The following is a 17658-nucleotide window of genomic DNA, read 5'->3' on the forward strand; positions in this document are numbered from 1 at the left end:
CACACCCGGAGAACTTTCTGCCGTGTCAAGCTCATGTCGTCCACGGCTCTTTCGCTCCTAGTGTCGCTGCGCTTCGGGTTTCCAATGTATGCAGGGGCATTGGGCCCTTTCTGTGGAGCCAAAATGGCGAATTCGAGGAACCAGAGAGGCACAGCAATGAAGAACGAGCTGTTGTAATAGTCGGCAGAGGGGTTACCGAAGGTATAGCATGGTGACCTAAGGCATAGGTCTAGAATCAGTGGGAATATGCAGATGGCGATCCGACGTCGGCTGGAAAAGAAGAACCGGAAGATGGTAAGGACAAAGATCAGTGGTTGGTAGAGTGGCGGCATGAGCTTTCGGTCGGCGAGCTGTGGCCAAGAGTACCAAAGTAGCGTCATGCTCTCCATCGTCTTCCGCATGTTGGCGTTAATCGTTTCAGGAATAGCCATTGTCACACTTCGCGGGCTACAAGAAGAAGTTCCGGCGGGGCTCGCCAATTTGTGAAGTCGCATTGATCAGGCCACCAGCCTTGGACCGCGTCGAAGGATCCGAGCTGACGTAAACTCTGCCTGCTAACTATTGCTATGGCCCGTTTTATAGGTAAGGCTAGGACAGATAGCTTTCTCCGATCTCCCATCCTCTTCTTCGGACACCCTCATTCTCACATGCTTTCCACGTATCCACCATTAATACCAACTTATGCCTAGTCTCTTTATTGACGATAGCTCGGTCCTCCTTCAACTCGTCCCCCACGAGTTGAACTAGTGCCCAGGCAACTTCGACCTTCAACAAGTCCGGTGCTGTCAACCAGCTCAACCTTGTTTTACGAATGTCGCCTACGTAGGTCGCCGTCAAGATGCGATTGTTCTGGAGACGATCGTGCAGCAGATTGTGTTTATCGTAAATGTATAGAGATGTGCCGAATCGCTTTTCTCCCCTTCCGCTGCCCTTGGAAGACACAATGTCAGTGGCAAGGTAGGCATTTAGGTCTCGAAGGGCTTGATGGTAGACTGGCTGGCTACTCATCTCATCGATGATCGCCTCCAGCTGACCGGCAAAGAGCGTGCATTTCTGTTCCCGAGTCTCTTCTCCTTCATCGCGCGAAGGCCATGGATAATCGAGCAGGAGAAGACGCCAGGAAAAGGTATCAGGAAGGACCGAAGGCTCTCGGGCTGGGTCGCGCTCCCATTTTCGGTTGCGCAAGTTGTTGACGTAAGACACCATCGCTACTAGGATCGGTTTGCCGTGCTGTAGCCACCAAGACTCTGCGATATATTTGCCACTCAGCAATCTATCATAGAAGCCTTTCGTAAGGCTGGTGTACGTTGGCCCGTCGTTGAATACAAACGTCGTGAAAATATTGAGACATTGCTCTTGGATGAGTTTCGGTGTAAGAACTGTATCGTCGGAAGAGTCCACCGCGTATTCTAGAAGTTCGATGAAGTCCGCAGAAAAGCGACCATTCCGGAGACTGCGGTCTTGCCCAAATAGTCGTATCCATGTTTGAACTTCGGGAACTGAAGCTAGTGCAGGATCAGCGACAAGCCCCTCATTCATGGCTCGCAAAGATGCCGGAGGTCCGATGATAAAGCACAGGTATTCCACATATTCTTCCAGTATAGTATGCGGTACATAAGCCGGCTTCTTGTTGTTCTCGTTTAGTAGAAGCCTGTTCACGTACGGGTCTCGCGGGATGGATGGGATGCGAACGTCCATAAGCAACGCATCTTCAAGCCCGTACTTTCGGAGAAACAACGCTGCCCATCTCGTCGTATGATCTCTGAGGTTCTGCAGTACCGGCATCAAGACTCGATCTACGAATTGCTGGAACTCGACCGTATCGTTCTTCTTGTTACAGAAATATTGGATCAGAGCCACCAAAACCGGTGATTCTGACCCTTCCTCGAGCGGGATGCCGGCTTGAATCTCGGGGAGCGTAAGGTCTTGTTCGCACTGCAGCCACTGCGTTTCGTCCAGCGGCTGTTTTTCGTTCAAAGATCCAGCTATTGGTATGAACAATTCCAGGAGAGCAAGTACTGCGCGAGATTGGTCTCGAGAGCCATTCTCAAGCAGTACCAAAAGACTCTTGACGATATTGAGTCTGACGTCCACATGGGTGTTCATTTTTGAGAGTGTCGATAGCACTGAAAGAGCGTAGTCTGTTCCGTTCAAGTCAAGGTCCTGGAAAACCTGAACCAACATCTTAATCGTAGTGACTTTCACATGTGGCTCGCCAGTAGGTCGCGCAACATCGCCCTCTACTGAGCTCTCTTTGTTCATGTTTCTGGTCTGTACCATGTTGATAATCTCATCGGAAAGAGATCCAATGCAGGATCTGGCCTGCGACGCCGGAAGTCTTCGGAGGAAACTCGGTTTTAGTAGGATGCGATGCCATGAGCTCGACTTGGGCCTATCCAGGATTGTACGGACAGCTGACTGCGTGGCCAAGCCAGGTCTATCACTTTCGCCCAGTCGAGCAATGAGCTGCATAGTGACCTCATGCAGAGCTGTATGGCTGTCGGATTCTTCAACTGTGTCCGCATGATCAAGAGCTTTGACGAGGTTTCGTGAAAGCTGTGCCAGCAATGTAGGAGGTATCGTATCGAGATGACCGCGTATGGCTCTGGAAGCTGTAAACTGATTTGGCTCATCAGAAGTGAGGAACTCTTCGTCCAAGTATACAGCCGGGTATCGCGTGTCTGTTTCCGAAGGAAATGGGGTCGCTAGAAGGCGGTCGCTCTTGACGAACTTTGCGTCGAGATACAGCAGAGCCGATAACACGCCACCTTCTCCCATATCGCGCGATGAACTCCAGATAAGCCTAGCGTCCTCTTCGTGGCCGGGAACTTTGACTGGTGCTGCAACAATGGGAAAGTTCACACGGCTTCTTGAAGTCATGATTCTCGATACGCCAACTGAGAAGTCCACATAAGTCGGTGCATCAAGTTCCCGCTCGACAAAATCCGGTCTTGTCGCAAAAGGGTTCCATTCACATGGCTCACCCGAACCGTCATCCTCAGGTATCATTGGCCAAGACTTCTCTATATTCCTCATCACGCCCTCAGGCGGCCACTCATCCAAATCGTCTGGCTTCATGTCTTTCCAAAAGCGTATTGCTTCCTCCTCTGTCATCCTGTCGGAGCTTAGAGGGCCGATGGCATACTGCCACGCCCTTCTGAGACGAGCTTTCTTCTCCGGCTTGTCGCATGCTTTGGGTATATAAAGCTGTAGGCCATATTGGTAACTGTCTACGAACAGCCCAATGGTCTTCTGAAACTCTTTGTCCAATGATACGGGTTGGAGAGCAGTCTTCGAATCTGGGAAGATGGCTTGCTGGGTACGCGCTGCAATGTAAGACACCCCTATGCTGTTGAGATCCTTCACGTTCAGAATCCATGGTGCAGTCAGGTATTGTATTGGAAGTCCTCGAGGAAAGGGCTCAGGAAGCGCTAGTGTGGCAGGACGGTCTAGCGGCCTTAGCTTGGACCAGAGTTCGTTTCTCGCTCGTGCGAGGGTGTCTAAGAAGACATATGTCGAGACGTCGGAGCTTTCAAGCTCAATAGTGAAGGATCTGTGATAGGCAAGAATACCACGGGGATGATTCGCCTCCAGTCTTGCGTATTCCTCTCTTTGCGCCTTTTCCTCGACCGCAATGAGCATCGGAATCGTGACCTGCCAAATGCAGGCATGTATACCGTGGTCAGGGGCTCTGAGTTGCTTTTTGACATGTGGTGTGAGGTCCATCCGTAGTTTGATAACATCGTGGAATAGCTCAAAGACGCCACCCCAATCATACGCGTTGAACGAAGGTTCCCTGAGGGCTTCGCATGCTGTGTCAAACATTCCTTGCAAAATCGTGTTCGCCATTGCGACTCGGTGTTGTAGCACAGTCAGGCTTGGCAATCCGTTGATCGATGCAGGAATACCTGATAGTAGGCGTGTAGCTTCTTCAGGAAATATGTTTGGATAGATCTCCCGCATCACGAGCGGATCTCGCAAGAAGCGTTTGGTCCACTCCAGCGTATCTTTCAGCAGGTCGAGAGACCCACTGGCGATAGCAGCAAATAGCGCTGACTTGGCAAAGAATGCACGTTGTTCCGGCTGAGATGCAGTAGCAGCCTTCTTCTTGCGCACATCAACGTAGTCATTGGCCAGTATCTTGGCGTCTTCTTCCTTGTTGTTCAGGCTTAGTAGCCAGAAGTGAAATATATCCGGGTCACCACTTTGAGCTTGAAGTTCATAAGTTGGCGTTTGGCCGAAAATAGAGCGATTTCGATCAAGGTCGATTAGATCAACATCTCCTCTCGCTGTTCGCAGACGAGTAAACAGTAGCAGAGCGTCGGCAGGGGACAGATTGGCGAAAAAGCTGGGATAGATCGAGCCCTTGGTCTTCTTCAGATCCGCATCGCTGTCAAGGTCAAGCGAGGTGGACTCTTGGTAGCAAAGTCTCAAGAGTGGGTAGCTTCGCTTTGCTGGAATCCTTGCGAGGACGTCATCCCAGTCTCCGATGTTGGTCTTGCTGGCTGTACCGAATACCGGATGAGAACAGAGCCTCCGCAGTTGCTGTCCGAACAAACTTGGCTGTTGTGACCAGCAATAGGCGACCTGCTGGAGAAAGTCGCCCTCGATGCCAGTGATGTGACATCCTGTGCTTGGATGGGCTTCCAAGTACCGCATTGTGAGATCGACTATTCGTTGTATCATATCCCAACCTGCGTGGTTCTTGATTGCACGTTTAATGAGAGGATTGACGAGTTGGTCGATGAAAGTCTCGTCCGCCACTACCGAGTGCGCTGAATTACCAAGAGTTTCCAAGAGTCTCAAAGAGAACTCCATCGACTTGGAGAAGCCCTTTGTAGTCGATTTACTTGGCGGATGGTGATGCAGTAGCTCTGTAAATACCGTGATGTTGTCGCTGGGTAATTGTTCCGCGCTCACCGCTTGGAGAAGCTCTTCTTGCATACACTCCGGATAGTACTTGACGAGATCCTTGGTTCGCGCATCTTTCCATGTTCCTTTCGACCCGCTTGCGATGGCCTCTTCTACCAGCTCCTTTGAACACGCAGGAATGATGAGTCGATAGAACCTTCCAAGTGCACGCTGATCTTTCGTCTTATGCGGCGAATCGGGGAAGCGATCAGGGTGCAGCGCTTTGAAGAATTTCGTGAAAAGCTCTCTTTTCGCATTCAGGTCAGCGCCTCTACCAGAACGACCAATTGCGTTACAAGCAGCCTTGACCTCGATCACTGAGAGGTCTGCAAAGATGTCAAGCAACCCAGCAGTTCCTCCAACGCCATCCCACGTCTCTCTCCATCGCGAAGAACAAAGTCCTTTACGCAGAAACTTGATGCCGAGCTTGCGGACAAGTACGGATTTATCTTGATTGAGCGCTTCGCGTGTAGCGAGAGGCGACTGTGCTACGCCGAGCCATGGCCCGAAGGTGAGCGGCGATATCGAGCCTCTCTCAATAGCTGAGAGGAGCTGTGTCGTGATCTCCTGGATTGGCGCATCGTCCAGTGTTTGGGTGTAGTAGTCTCGAAGCTCAGCGGAAGTGGAAGACCGGATGCGACGCGTGTCGAGATTCGCGGTCATGGTGTGCGGAGCCGAGGTAGATTGCGCAATGGCCCTCCACCATCAATCGCAGCAGCAATCAGCATTGATATAGTTCTAGAACTTCAGGCATGATGCACGCGAAGAGTAGCATAGGCAGACATGGCCAGATGGAGGAAGGTGGATGATCAGGCGGGCCGCGTAGTGGGGCCTGTCGTGTGTTGGAAGGGCTGAGAGGCGGCCAGCGACGCGTCTATGACATCAGCCTTTCCTCTCAAAGCGGTGACAGCTCCCACTACGCTGCGCCCTGTTACCTACGCCCGCAGCCTTCAATCGACGCCCTCCTTGATCCACAGCCCTCCGTCCCCTTATACTCGGGATACGCAGCGTCACCTTGATGCCGCATACTTGCAGCTTCCCAAGGTCTCATTACCGATGGTGTGCGAGACGAGAAGGTCCGCATTTGGAGCTTTCAGCGCTATCTGTACAAGTCTAACTCGCAACCGATCAATCAACAAGGAATCTATAAACAGCGAACCCCCTTCGTATTTTTCACCAGAGCGTACCGCCCTCTCAGGCTTTAACTCCTACGTCACCAGTGTCTCTTTGAAAGAGTTCGAAAGTTTCATAGCCATTATTCTCCCAGAATGGTCTCTCTGCCCTTTGACCACCACCGGTAATTGACGCAGTAAGTCCGCACGGATCTATAAAGGTCATAAACCACGGCATGTCATCCTTCCAACCTGGGCCTTCCAGCTCGGTCTGCCCATCCTGAGCCAAGTAGATATGGTAGTCCTCCGGTAGGTAGCGACGCGGATGGCGATAGTTCCACAGCACGGTGTTTACGAGCATGAGGCTTGCGTCGAAAACCCAGAAGAACCATTCGTATCTAACGATTGGCGAGAGACTCATTGGGTCCCAGTCTTTTGACGGATTCGTAGGTGCGCGGCTGATGTCGAAGTGTTCGACGCAGCGGTAGATTGTGCGAATGAGGATGAGGCCCTGACTGATGTACAGTGTGATGAGAGGGCCCTGTACTTTCCCCGATTTGATGCCACCCCTGATACATCGTCTGTGAAAGACGCCGGCAATTATGCAGAAGAGGAGGATGACACCGATTTGTAAGATCAGTGACACCTTCATCAGGATATGTCCGATGTCGGCATAGATTTCGAGAATGTTGGGGTTCGCTAGCCAGGAGACGCCGATCGCGTTCAAAACTTCAACGATGCTGGATATTGCGCCAAACGTCGTTAGGGTACGACCGGGATGCAGAGGCGAGTGGTATGGTACGTAGTAGAGTATTCGACCAAGCACATGGTAGTTGGCCAGCTCAAGGATGGGGCTGGTGATTTGTTAGCTACCTCGAAAGAGAAAGACGAGTTACTTACGGTGCACATAGTATAAGGATAGAGCTTGCGACGTATGCTCCAACGTTCTCGTAATTATGGGCTCCATAGGAACGTACGGCAAAGCCAAATGTGAACAGTAGACCGCAGAAGGGGTGGAGACCGGTGACTTTCCAAGCCTTGTACTTGAAACATTGCCAGACATGCGCAATGGTAGCAACTGCGAACCACGCTGCAAACATAGGAGATGCCCATTTAACAGGCTGATATAGGTAGACACTTCCGGGAACGATCTCACCGTTTGAGGGAGCCATAGTAGATTTCTTTTGACGGGGTAAATGAAGAGGATGAGAAGTGACATACGAATCCAAGTATTTAAGCTGGAATGACTGCAATTCCATCTTCGAATGATCGTTGCTGACTCCAAGGGGCAAGAGAAGAGCAATCGGTGTGTCCAATAGGATTACTACAGGCTTGTCCTGACACAGCACTATTGATGGCCAAGACTTTGGTACGATTGCACAGCTAAGTACTCCTCCCGTGTAACACTTGTATGCTCTCGATCCAATCAGCTTGGCTCAAGAAACGCAACTTTGGAAGGCAGAACGATTCCATCGCTGTCGCGTCTCAAGCTTGGGCCACGTCAAAGTAGCATACCTCACACCATTTGGATGTTGACAGATAGCAGCATATACAAGAAGACAGTGAAGAATGTGCCGGATAGCAGAACGAGATCTCGATGATCATGTTTACTAAAGCTTTATCGTGGTGGCCATTTGTGAGGCGCACCTGCCAATCGAGCTTCACACTAGCTTTCGGCTGTCAAGTGACGCAACTGCCGCTCGGGCAGAAACGCGTTGCGCCATCCTCATGAACAGCCACATCACGCTAGGCAGACTGTTAACTGCACATGTATACATGCTTCGAAACTTTCTTCGGTCGCTCACAATCTGCACTTTTCTGTTGCGATTTGCAGCACGAGACATGTCGGTTCGGCACCTCTGAATACGAAGACACTCGGGTCTCAGGCCCCCAGCGCCACATGCACATAAGCTTCCTCGCTGGACTAGACCCAATACAGCAGTAAAGTTGGCCAAGACGGACTTGATAATCAGCTGAACTCATCACCACCAGCCATCTATGATAGTCAGACGAGCCCTCTATGGTAATAAAGCCGCAGAAATGCACGCTTTTATGAAGCCACCAAAGCCGCTGCCATTGCCGCCTTCTTTGCGGGTACCTTCCGGTTAATCTCTATCTACCCACATTCAGAAGCGACCATGGCCGAAACGGGAGAAAAGAGAGCGACACGCCAATGCTGGGAGTGTCTTAATCGGCGTCTAGTGTGCGACAAGACGCTGCCGCGCTGCAACAAGTGTCAGAAACGCGGTCGGCAATGCTCGGGCTACGACGACGCGAAGCCGCTTCAATGGGTTCAGCCAGGGATGGTGACGTCCAAACGGAGAGGAAAGAAAAGCAGTAGTCCGCGGAAAAGATCCAGCAATAACACAGCGGCTAATAGTGAAGTCGACTATGCCTGCGAACCCATAGACTACGAAGCCACCTTGACCGAATGGGTAAAGGACCGGATCGTCAATCCCCAGTATCGGGTGACTGAGCTCCACGTGCTATCCTTCAAGATGACAGCCATGGCCAAAGAGGCCGCCAGGGTATTCGAGATCGGCGGAAGGACCAAGATCGAAGAGATTGTGCAGAAAGGCTTGCACGAGGAAGCCGCAAGGGTATTGCGCTCGGGTCGTGATCCACTCCAACGACTGAAGCGCCTACTCGCGTTCCTGAGCATGCAAGATGTACCATTCTACGATGATCTCATAGACGAGACATCGGAGGTGGTGCAAGCTGTTCAGTACTGTGAGTGACTCCTTTCCTCATTATGAAACATGGGGCTAGTTTTATAGCGACATGTGTGGCCGATGGCTAACGCTACCAGACAACGTACGGATACACCCACAATACAAGGCATCCCAAGAATTGGCACCCAACCCGGCCCTCGTGCTCTTCCCTCCGCAGGTCTTGCATTTGCTTACTCCGTCCATCCATCATGCGCTAGTCTGCCTGTCACTCAATCATTTCATCTACAGTTTACCATTAGGCGCAGGCCATACAGCGGTGATGGCGCGGACAAAAGTATACCAACATCGGGGGGCAGCTTTGCGAGCATTGAGTCGCCATATTGCCCAGGACAAGACACGATGCTCGGACATGACTATCACCACAATTCTCATGTTCATGTGCTTAGAGGTATGCGAGCGCGCCTGGAATGTGAAACTTGGAGTCCCGTACTGATACGTACCTCTAGCTCCAAAACCCCACCTTTGCGGATGGACGTTCACATGTGAATGCCATGAAGCGGATAGTTGACCTCAGAGGTGGACCCAAGCAGGTCATGAAGGAAGCCCCGTACCTGATCCAGCCGATGGTGCTCTACCTACTGTATGTCTATTTGCCCTTTAGATTGAAAACCTACTCATATGATCAGTATCGTGTCTCTTTCCAACACGTGCAGTCCGTCATGGGACCAAGTCGACATCAGCAACACTGTAGAGGGAATGATGGAAGACATAACCGACATGTACAGTCTCATCTTCCCGTACACGCTCTGTCCGCGAGAGCTCTTCACTGAGATATTGCGGACGAACCAGCTACGCGCAAAAGCATCTGCAGCAATACAGCTGTGTGATTTCAACCCGGAGCATGCACTCGAAGCTTATGACGTCCTCGGCCGCATCGAGGCCTTCTCAGTCGAGGAGTGGGCGCGAGCTGGCACCTTCTGCATCGAATGGCTGACTGTTGGTCTGGTGTACAAATCCGCCATCGCGCTCTACGCCACCTTGTCCCTTTGCTCACTCATGGTCCTCCCGACGACACCTTCACTGCTCAAGAGCCAAACAGCTTACGGCGACGTCCTGCTCAGCAACCTCGGCACTGCACTCAAGGCCCCGCGTATGGCTAAGTTTATGGTCTGGCCCCTGACCGTCGCGGGTGTAGAAGCTATGCATCGCGGGGAAGGGACGCGCAACTGGATCGAGGCGGGCTTGGAGGATCTGAGCAGGACACTGGGGACGAGCTGTCCACTCAAAGTATGTTCGGTGCTGAAGAGATACTGGAAGGGCGGGGTTGTCGGGTGGGACGAGTGCTTCGATCAATCGTATGTGTTTGCCATCTAGAGAAGGAGCTAGTCAAGGAGGGCTTGCAGTTATTCGTGTCATCATACCCAGAGGTTCGTGATATATCGCTAGTATGCGTAATGTGCAGGCTTGCTATACAGAGGGGAGATGGGGTCCCCATTCGTGATACCCAAACGCCATTCTATGCTGTCGTGTGCCGTGGACCATCGCTACCGGTCTAGGCCCTTGTTCTCTGGGTCCTCATCGCCCTTAGTCTCCTTGACGTCTTTGTACGGCCGCCCCGCGTAGAGCATGTATCCCTTCTCCTCCATGGTGCCCGCCTTCTCGTCCGCCTCGGAGCGGCCCTGACCAAATGCGCCCGTCTCGAGTTGGCCCGGCACGGCAATGGGCCGGTTGCCGCGGAAGCGCTTGCGCATGTCAATCATGCCCTTTTTGCACTCGGCGTAGCCCTTTTGCAGCTGCTGGCACTGGGTGGGGAGGGTGTATTTGAGGGGTGGGCGCAGACATTCGCCGGGCGTGTGTCGGTCGACCATGATGCAGTCGCTATTTTGGAGGCAGAATGCCAGCGCAGCGCCTAGCCACTCCGGTTAGCCGAGGCATCGCAGAAGATACAGAATAAGCCATACGGATGTCTTTGCAGGACTGCGGCATGGTGGCAGGAGGTCGCGTGTGGCTACCAGCGCATTCAACAATGCATGTGTGGAGTGATGCAGTGGAGCTAGCATTTCACAGCCGTCGGCGAAACGTCGCGCTAACCTCCGGGGCTAGGATGCGTTGTCACATGTCGGAACGTCATTCAGACTCAAGACCTCACCGTAACTCAAGAGGGGCTGGAGCGCGAGCTGTGAACTTTCAGAGGCCCGCGCGTACAGAGGGGCGATGCGTTGTCGCGCTGCCATTTTGTCTCTGCTTTAATTGCTTCTGTGCCCTGCCCGTCTTCACACGCCCGAGGGCACCTGGGCAGCATGGCGCTCCATATACCCTTCCTGTCGCGCCTCCACATCCGCGAGTACATCGCCCTGTTTCTCTCCATCTGCCTCATCGGTCTCGAGTCCTTCATTGCCGTCATCACCCTCGCCCTCCCCACGCCCATCATCAACTTTTGCTACCGCCTCACGCGCCGCCTGTTCAACCACCTCTCGTCGCCCTCGTCCAAGCGCTCGCGCCAGAAGAAGAAGGGCGTGTGGAGCTCCATCGCCAATGCATCCGACTTTACCGAGCTATGCGACCTCTACGGCTACTACTGCGAGGAACACATTGTGCAGACGGGCGATGGCTATCTCCTGGGTCTGCACCGGCTGGGCTGGCGACAGGGCGAGGAAAATGTGCGCGTCAACAGCGGAGATAGGGCCAAGGGCGTCAAGAAGAAGGTCGTCTACCTCCACCACGGTCTCATGATGAACAGCGAGGTCTGGGTCTGCTTGACCGACAAGGAGCGATGCTTGCCATTCGAGCTGGTCGAGCGCGGCTACGACGTCTGGCTCGGCAACAACCGTGGAAACAAGTACTCCAAGAAGAGCGTCCACGCGCCTCCCACCTCGAGCAGCTTCTGGAACTTCAGCATGGACCAGTTCGCCTTCCACGACATCCCGGACTCCATCGCCTACATCCTCGAGACTACGCACCAGCCCTCTCTGTCGTATATTGGCTTTTCGCAAGGAACCGCGCAGGCTTTCGCGACCTTGTCCATCCACCCTACACTGAATGAGAAAGTGGATGTCTTCATTGCGCTAGCCCCGGCCATGTCTCCCAAGGGTGTTGCGTCTGGCATTGTTGACGCCTTTGTCAAAGCATCTCCGGATATCCTCTACTTGGCGTTTGGACGGAAGACCATTCTCCCATCGGCAACCATGTGGCAATCTATCCTATATCCTCCCATCTTCGTCCGATTCATCGACACATCCCTGCGCTTCCTTTTCAACTGGTCCGCGGTCAACATCCTACCCGAGCAAAAGCTCGCAGCATACCCACATCTCTACTCATACACGTCGACTAAAAGCGTGGTACACTGGTTCCAGATCATTCGGAATGGCACGTTCCAAATGTACGACGATGAAGCGCCGAATCCAATCACATCCAATCGCTCCAAGTACTACAAGGTTGCCAAGTTCCCAACGAAGAACATCAAGACGCCCATCGTGCTTGTTTACGGCGGCTCGGACAGCTTAGTCGACATCAAGGTCATGCTCAAGGAGCTCCCAGCTCATACTATCGCCAAAGAGATCCCTCACTACGAGCACCTGGATTTCCTGTGGGCGGAATCGGTTCACACACTCGTCTTCCCGCACGTCTTTGAAGCGTTGGACAAATTCGCAGGCTCAGAAGCAGCAGCTCTAGAGAGTCAGAAACAGCGACGCTTGCGATCACCGGGCCGGTACCAAGGTCTCCTGCCAGAGTCCAGCAAGCTACCCGGACTAGACGGCGACGAAGACGACGACGATGCAGGAGATGAGAGTGCGACAGCTCCAGTGGCACTGCGGACAAGAAAAGTGTCTCAACACTCGCGAGCGCCGAGTTCCATCGATGGCACGACAATAGCAGAAAGGCCATTGTCACTAGCCAGTCCCTTCCAAGCGTCTCAAACGCCACGACCTCCCACTCACCGAAGAACCCAAACCGAAGAGAAGCCCTCGCCTTCCCGCAACAGAATCATGTCGCCACCACCCTCGCACAGGATATCAACCATATCCTCACCACCCCCTTCCACAAACAGGATGTCAACCATATCCTTCAGCTCACCAGGTGCGTCAGTTGGCGACTCTCAAATGACAGAAAAAACCTCGACGTCTCGGCCCGAAGGATGGTGGTCCTCTGACGAAGTCGCTGGTACAGATCCGTCTCAAACTACCACACCCGCTAACCACACGCCCGCCAGGAGGTCCAGTTTCGACAGCCAGCAGAGCACGAAGAGTATGGCGGGCAAATTCGGAGCCAATGGTATCACTCTTGGGGCGGGCAAAGCCGTCAGCGGAGTCACCATCACACAAGGAGAAGGATTCGGCGAGGGGAGTGGGACTCACAAGGATAAAAACGATCGGGAAAGATTACTGGAGGCGGATCGGAAACAACGGAGGAACGTCTTGAAGAAGAGGCAACCGTCTAGTGGGTGATTTGATCTGACCAAGTAACGATGGACTTGCATAAGACTGTTACGATTATGTTGGTTGGTTGTAAATTGCAATAACAAGAATCTTGTGGGCTACTTCATGCCAACGACCTTCACATTTGCAATGTTTCCAATGGCGTGACCATCCTCATACGTACGAGCGACGAGACAACGCCCAAGACTGTCTCTCGAAAGCTTCCATCTCACCACCCCCAGCCCCACTTCAGGCGCACCTCCGCTACCATGATGGATCACGGGACTCTATTCCGCAATACGAGATGCATAGCCAAACCTCATCTTGACTTCAATTTTACCTAAGCTCCGCATTTCCAATAAACCTTTATCTACCCACGACCCGTTAACTCCACTAGCCATGGCACCCGCGTTCATGCAGATATCCAAGCTCCTCCTCTCGCACTTCACTCGCGGCTGCCAATACCCATCTCCTCTACGCGATATCGCCAATTAGGACAGTCATGGCGTGGATATGGGGTGGCGCTGTAGCCATGTATCGGTCGCTAGCACGCTTCTTGTCGTCTGGGCTCCTCGATGCAAAGGTAAGGGTGCTGATGACTTGTGGCTTGCAGATCATTCTAAAATGCTGGTCAAGGGTGAATACGACCCCGCGTATAGGGCCTTTGTATTCTACAGGACTATGTCGCCTAATGAGGTATGTTAATGTTGGCAGGTTGCTCTGGAGGGATACTCGCTGATCTGGATATGGGAACTTAGTCCGTGTCGAGTTTTGGGAGACCGTCGATGGAGAGTGAAGTGAAATGAAGTTGGGACTTCGTTGCAAAGGCCTTAGTCTTGTATGAACATGCATGAAGGTGTCGGTGCGATGAGTTTAGTTGGCTGAGGGGAAAGAATGGTATTTCTATTGATGTTCAAATATCTATATTCGCTTTAAAGCTGCTGAACCCGAAACTACACCGCCAATCCGTTTTCGCCTCCTGCGAGCGAGACGATCAAGAAGAGCCCTGTATGTCTTCCTGCTCAGCGAGACCGCTCTGCTGCATCTGTTGATGCATTTGTTGCTGCATTTGCTGTTGCATGAGTTGCTGCTGTGACATGTTCATCGCGGAAGGATTGAAGTTCAGATGACTCAAGGGCGCTGACTGCCACCATAGCTGTTGCATATCGACAAGAGGTACGCCTTGATCAAAGTTCGTCATGAACGGGTTTCCGAAAGCGAAAGACGTTGGTTGTTGTTCTGGCAGAGGGTACGGAAGTAGCGGGTCCATGAAGTGATCCTGGGAAAGCGGGGGTGGGAAATTTGGCGGCATTTCCTCCCAGGAGGTTGACTGCGGTGCAGAGCGTGTAGGCTTTGCGGGTTGAGAAGTCCATCCAGTATCGTCGGCAATCAGCTCCTTGACTTGTTCCCGAAGAGCAGGCGCACAAGTGTTCAAAATCTTGTAGACGACATCATGAGCCCGAGCAGCGACTGGGTCACTTACTTTCATAGCACGAAGCCAACGTATCATCTTCTTGATGCATGTCAGAATGTCGTCTCTCTCATCCTTTAGATGTTTGCCCTCATAGGCCATCTCCAGCAGCAGCACGGCTACTGATTGCATGACTAGTGGAAAGAACGTTAGCACTTGTTAGACTTTTCTCATGTCATGATAAACTTACTGAGATGAACCACATCCCACCACGGTCCTTGCGAGTAGATAAACTGTGTATCTGGCTGCTCAGGGAACAGCATCGTCATGTTTCGAGCTGCGTCAACGCATGTCTCTGCTGACTCGGCGTTGAAGTTCATGGATTTGGAACTCTCTGTTGCTATTCTTCGCTCGATTCGACAGAGACAGGGCCGCGTGATGAGCACTTTCGTACTCCAGTAGTAGATTCTAAGGAGAAAACGTTCGCGGTTGAGTTCGGGTCGTTGGGTGGAGTTACTCGGACGGATGTCATCGGATGGTAACGCTGTCTTGACCCAGTCCTCTAGTTCCTTGAGCAGCTCTGTAATCTTCGTCTGTACGTACTATAGATATAGTAGTCAGCAGAATGTCCTATACACAAACAAGGATTGTTTGTCGGCGACTACACCATCGCATTCACACATACCTCCCAAGATTGGACTGCGGTCCGGGGCGAATATAGGCTGAGAAGGACCTTCTGTGAAATGATAGTCAAGGTGACATATGTATGCAAATAGTGGCTTCCATCCGTATTCCGTTGGCCTGAGTCGGAGGCGGCGCTACTTCCAACAGTCTGAGGTGAGCTGTAGTTTGTGCGGACGCGAGAGTGTCGTCGCGCCCCAGTTGTGTCTCGCGTTGGAGATCCAGGTTCGTATTGTGGCAATGTTACAGTGCAATCCTCGTTTCCAATGACCGGAGGCCGACCAGTGATGGAGGAAACGAGGCACTCGACTGAGTGCAAACACCACCACGTCTTCACCAACGGCTCTCTCCTAGAGTCGTTCATCGAATCGTCCTCGTTACGCAGGTGTAAACCGAGTGCCAAGGCGAGTCTGACGGAGAGCCCGCTCATGATCCAGGCTCTACTCACGTGCCCGATCACCAGGAAGTAGAACGCCAATGTTCCTGTCTGGTGTTCAAGATGTCAGGTACATTGAGGAGGGTTGAATGGAGATGGATACTTACTGCTTGAACCCTGCCCAGACTGGGGGCTGCCAGGAACGATATAGTATCCTTCAGTCCCAAGAGTTGAACAGCTCGTGTCATGTATACGAGATGGTCTCTCTCATCGCCTCGCCACTCGGCACCAATGAGATGAGAGTATTTGGCGCCAATAGCGAAAAGTAGGTTCATGGTCGCACGCCATTGTGGGGGGATTTGATACGGATTTCTGTACCTGAGAGATTGAATATAGCGTCGAAATTGATCTTCGAAGTTAGCGGGCATGAGAGGGAATGTGCCGTGTACAGTTCCCAGATAGCAATCAAAGAGCTTCTCAGCGATGTCTGGGCCAGGCATCTCGTGTGGATCTACAGCAATATCGACCTCGATATCATCGCCGTCCAGGTAGAAAGTCGCGTCCGTTATGTGTTGCATCGAGCCCGGTCTAGCATTCTGTCTTCGTTCGTGCAAAGCTTCGGATCGTTCGTCAATCGCTGCCGAACTTGCGCCTGGAGGCCCGTATCGCTGCCCTTGTGGGTCTGAGTTGCCACGTTCTGCTTGACGCTGAACACTTCGTAGCCATTGCACCTCTGAATTCTGTCCCATGTAGCCGGTCTCTCTCGACTCGTGGTTGCGCATCAAATCCTCGTCAAGGAAGTCGAGATCTTCGTTGGAGCCGACGGATGCAGTTACGAGGGCTTCTCCGTGATGGCCATCCCCTGGCTCTTTTCTCTGCGCAGATTGCTCGCGTGGCCTTTTTCCCAAAGTCCTGACGGATTGTAAGGAATCCAGGGAAACAAGATCATCCTCAACCTAGAGAAGCAAGGTCAGCAGTAGCCTTGTCACACTCTCAGGCAACGAGATTACTGATGGAATACATACATTATGTAATGTCTGCTTAATGGCCTTTTTGTCTGCTTCATCGACCCGGTCTTCTAGTTCTTTTAAGAGATTAACGAGGTTCTTATTCAACCTCATGGCCCTGTAGAGTCAGCTTGTAAGTCGAATATTGGATAGTTCATCTAAACATACTCTCCAAGACGATCCCGACGTGCTGGATCGTATACACAAACTAAGTTGTTGCGTTCACAGTTGGCGCAACGCGGATGATCACCTGAACACCTGACTTCTGGAGCGGGATTGTCAGCATGAACGATCAAATATGGAGGGATGCGGCTGTTTACTTCGTCTGCGGCACGTTTTGCATGCCCTTGCACTAGATAAACGAGTTAGTTCACAATGTGTACTAATGTAGGCTAGAGTCACTGACACTCTTTCCTCTTTCTCGTATCTTTCTGCATTCTCGTTGCCCTGTTGCTGCGGCACCGGCGCCTTTTGGATCGCGATCTTCCTACCCTGTCCATCACTGGACTGCCCAAGCGGGACTCGTTGCATAGCACAGGCCGACGGTGATTGGAACTCAGTACAGGATCGCACTGCCAGTGCAGATGCAGCTCGCAGGGGAGCGACTTCAGTCACGTGTTGGGTTCCGGCCAAGGTCTCCGTGAGCCTGGTTGTTTTGGGAGCGATGAGGGGAAACGGATCTGCCAGGACGGCCTGAGGCGCGAAGGGTGGTGACCCACGGTAAAGGAAGAGGTATGGGATTGTGTGGCTTGATGTCTCGAATCAAGGCAGTAGACAGGCACGCATATGCGAATTGTAACGAATCGTTGTTTGGTGGTCGTGGTAGTGGTGGTGCTGGGAGAAACGCACCCTTCAGAGGATTGATAGGCGGTTGTTCACCCACCAATCATAGTCCTCTACATTAGTCCACTGTCCGAAACAGCGTCGTGTTGTGGCTTCAAGTTGAGTGGATATAGTCGGATGCGTTTAGCAGTGACCCATTATACAGGCCTGCGGCAAATCTTGAACAGGTTTCGCCTCGTCGGGATCGGGATCGAAGGCAGGGCGGCCACTCCCCGCGGAAGTTGCCTGCC

At 52.4% G+C, this 17658-nt stretch overlaps 6 protein-coding genes across 6 annotated transcripts; 2 read left to right on the top strand and 4 right to left on the bottom strand.

The window, feature by feature from the left end:
* Positions 1 to 588: 588 nt before the first annotated feature.
* On the bottom strand, positions 589 to 5574 carry J4E86_006615 (uncharacterized protein; the record flags this gene model as incomplete). The annotated part of the gene is made up of 1 exon (XM_051447141.1): positions 589 to 5574. The coding sequence occupies one exon, from the start codon at positions 5572 to 5574 to the stop codon at positions 589 to 591; it is 4986 nt and encodes a 1661-aa protein (XP_051301626.1).
* A 531-nt stretch (positions 5575 to 6105) lies between these two features.
* On the bottom strand, positions 6106 to 7195 carry J4E86_006616 (uncharacterized protein; the record flags this gene model as incomplete). The annotated part of the gene is made up of 2 exons (XM_051447142.1): positions 6106 to 6877; positions 6924 to 7195. The coding sequence occupies 2 exons, from the start codon at positions 7193 to 7195 to the stop codon at positions 6106 to 6108; spliced, it is 1044 nt and encodes a 347-aa protein (XP_051301627.1).
* Positions 7196 to 8161: 966 nt separating this feature from the next.
* On the top strand, positions 8162 to 10069 carry J4E86_006617 (uncharacterized protein; the record flags this gene model as incomplete). The annotated part of the gene is made up of 5 exons (XM_051447143.1): positions 8162 to 8205; positions 8404 to 8753; positions 8833 to 9143; positions 9202 to 9335; positions 9409 to 10069. The coding sequence occupies 5 exons, from the start codon at positions 8162 to 8164 to the stop codon at positions 10067 to 10069; spliced, it is 1500 nt and encodes a 499-aa protein (XP_051301628.1).
* A 170-nt stretch (positions 10070 to 10239) lies between these two features.
* On the bottom strand, positions 10240 to 10681 carry J4E86_006618 (uncharacterized protein; the record flags this gene model as incomplete). Its single annotated transcript, XM_051447144.1, has 2 exons — positions 10240 to 10604; positions 10657 to 10681. 2 exons carry the CDS (start codon positions 10679 to 10681, stop codon positions 10240 to 10242), a joined length of 390 nt encoding a protein of 129 aa, XP_051301629.1.
* A 314-nt stretch (positions 10682 to 10995) lies between these two features.
* J4E86_006619 (uncharacterized protein) lies at positions 10996 to 13140 on the top strand (the record flags this gene model as incomplete). The annotated part of the gene is made up of 1 exon (XM_051447145.1): positions 10996 to 13140. The coding sequence occupies one exon, from the start codon at positions 10996 to 10998 to the stop codon at positions 13138 to 13140; it is 2145 nt and encodes a 714-aa protein (XP_051301630.1).
* Positions 13141 to 14104: 964 nt separating this feature from the next.
* J4E86_006620 (uncharacterized protein) lies at positions 14105 to 16699 on the bottom strand (the record flags this gene model as incomplete). The annotated part of the gene is made up of 5 exons (XM_051447146.1): positions 14105 to 14715; positions 14772 to 15123; positions 15651 to 15689; positions 15746 to 16534; positions 16604 to 16699. 5 exons carry the CDS (start codon positions 16697 to 16699, stop codon positions 14105 to 14107), a joined length of 1887 nt encoding a protein of 628 aa, XP_051301631.1.
* Between the last annotated feature and the right edge of the window lie 959 nt (positions 16700 to 17658).

The sequence above is a fragment of the Alternaria arbusti genome (assembly GCF_024043155.1).
Source record: "Alternaria arbusti strain BMP 1465 chromosome Unknown scaffold_8, whole genome shotgun sequence".
Lineage (NCBI taxonomy): Eukaryota > Fungi > Ascomycota > Dothideomycetes > Pleosporales > Pleosporaceae > Alternaria > Alternaria arbusti.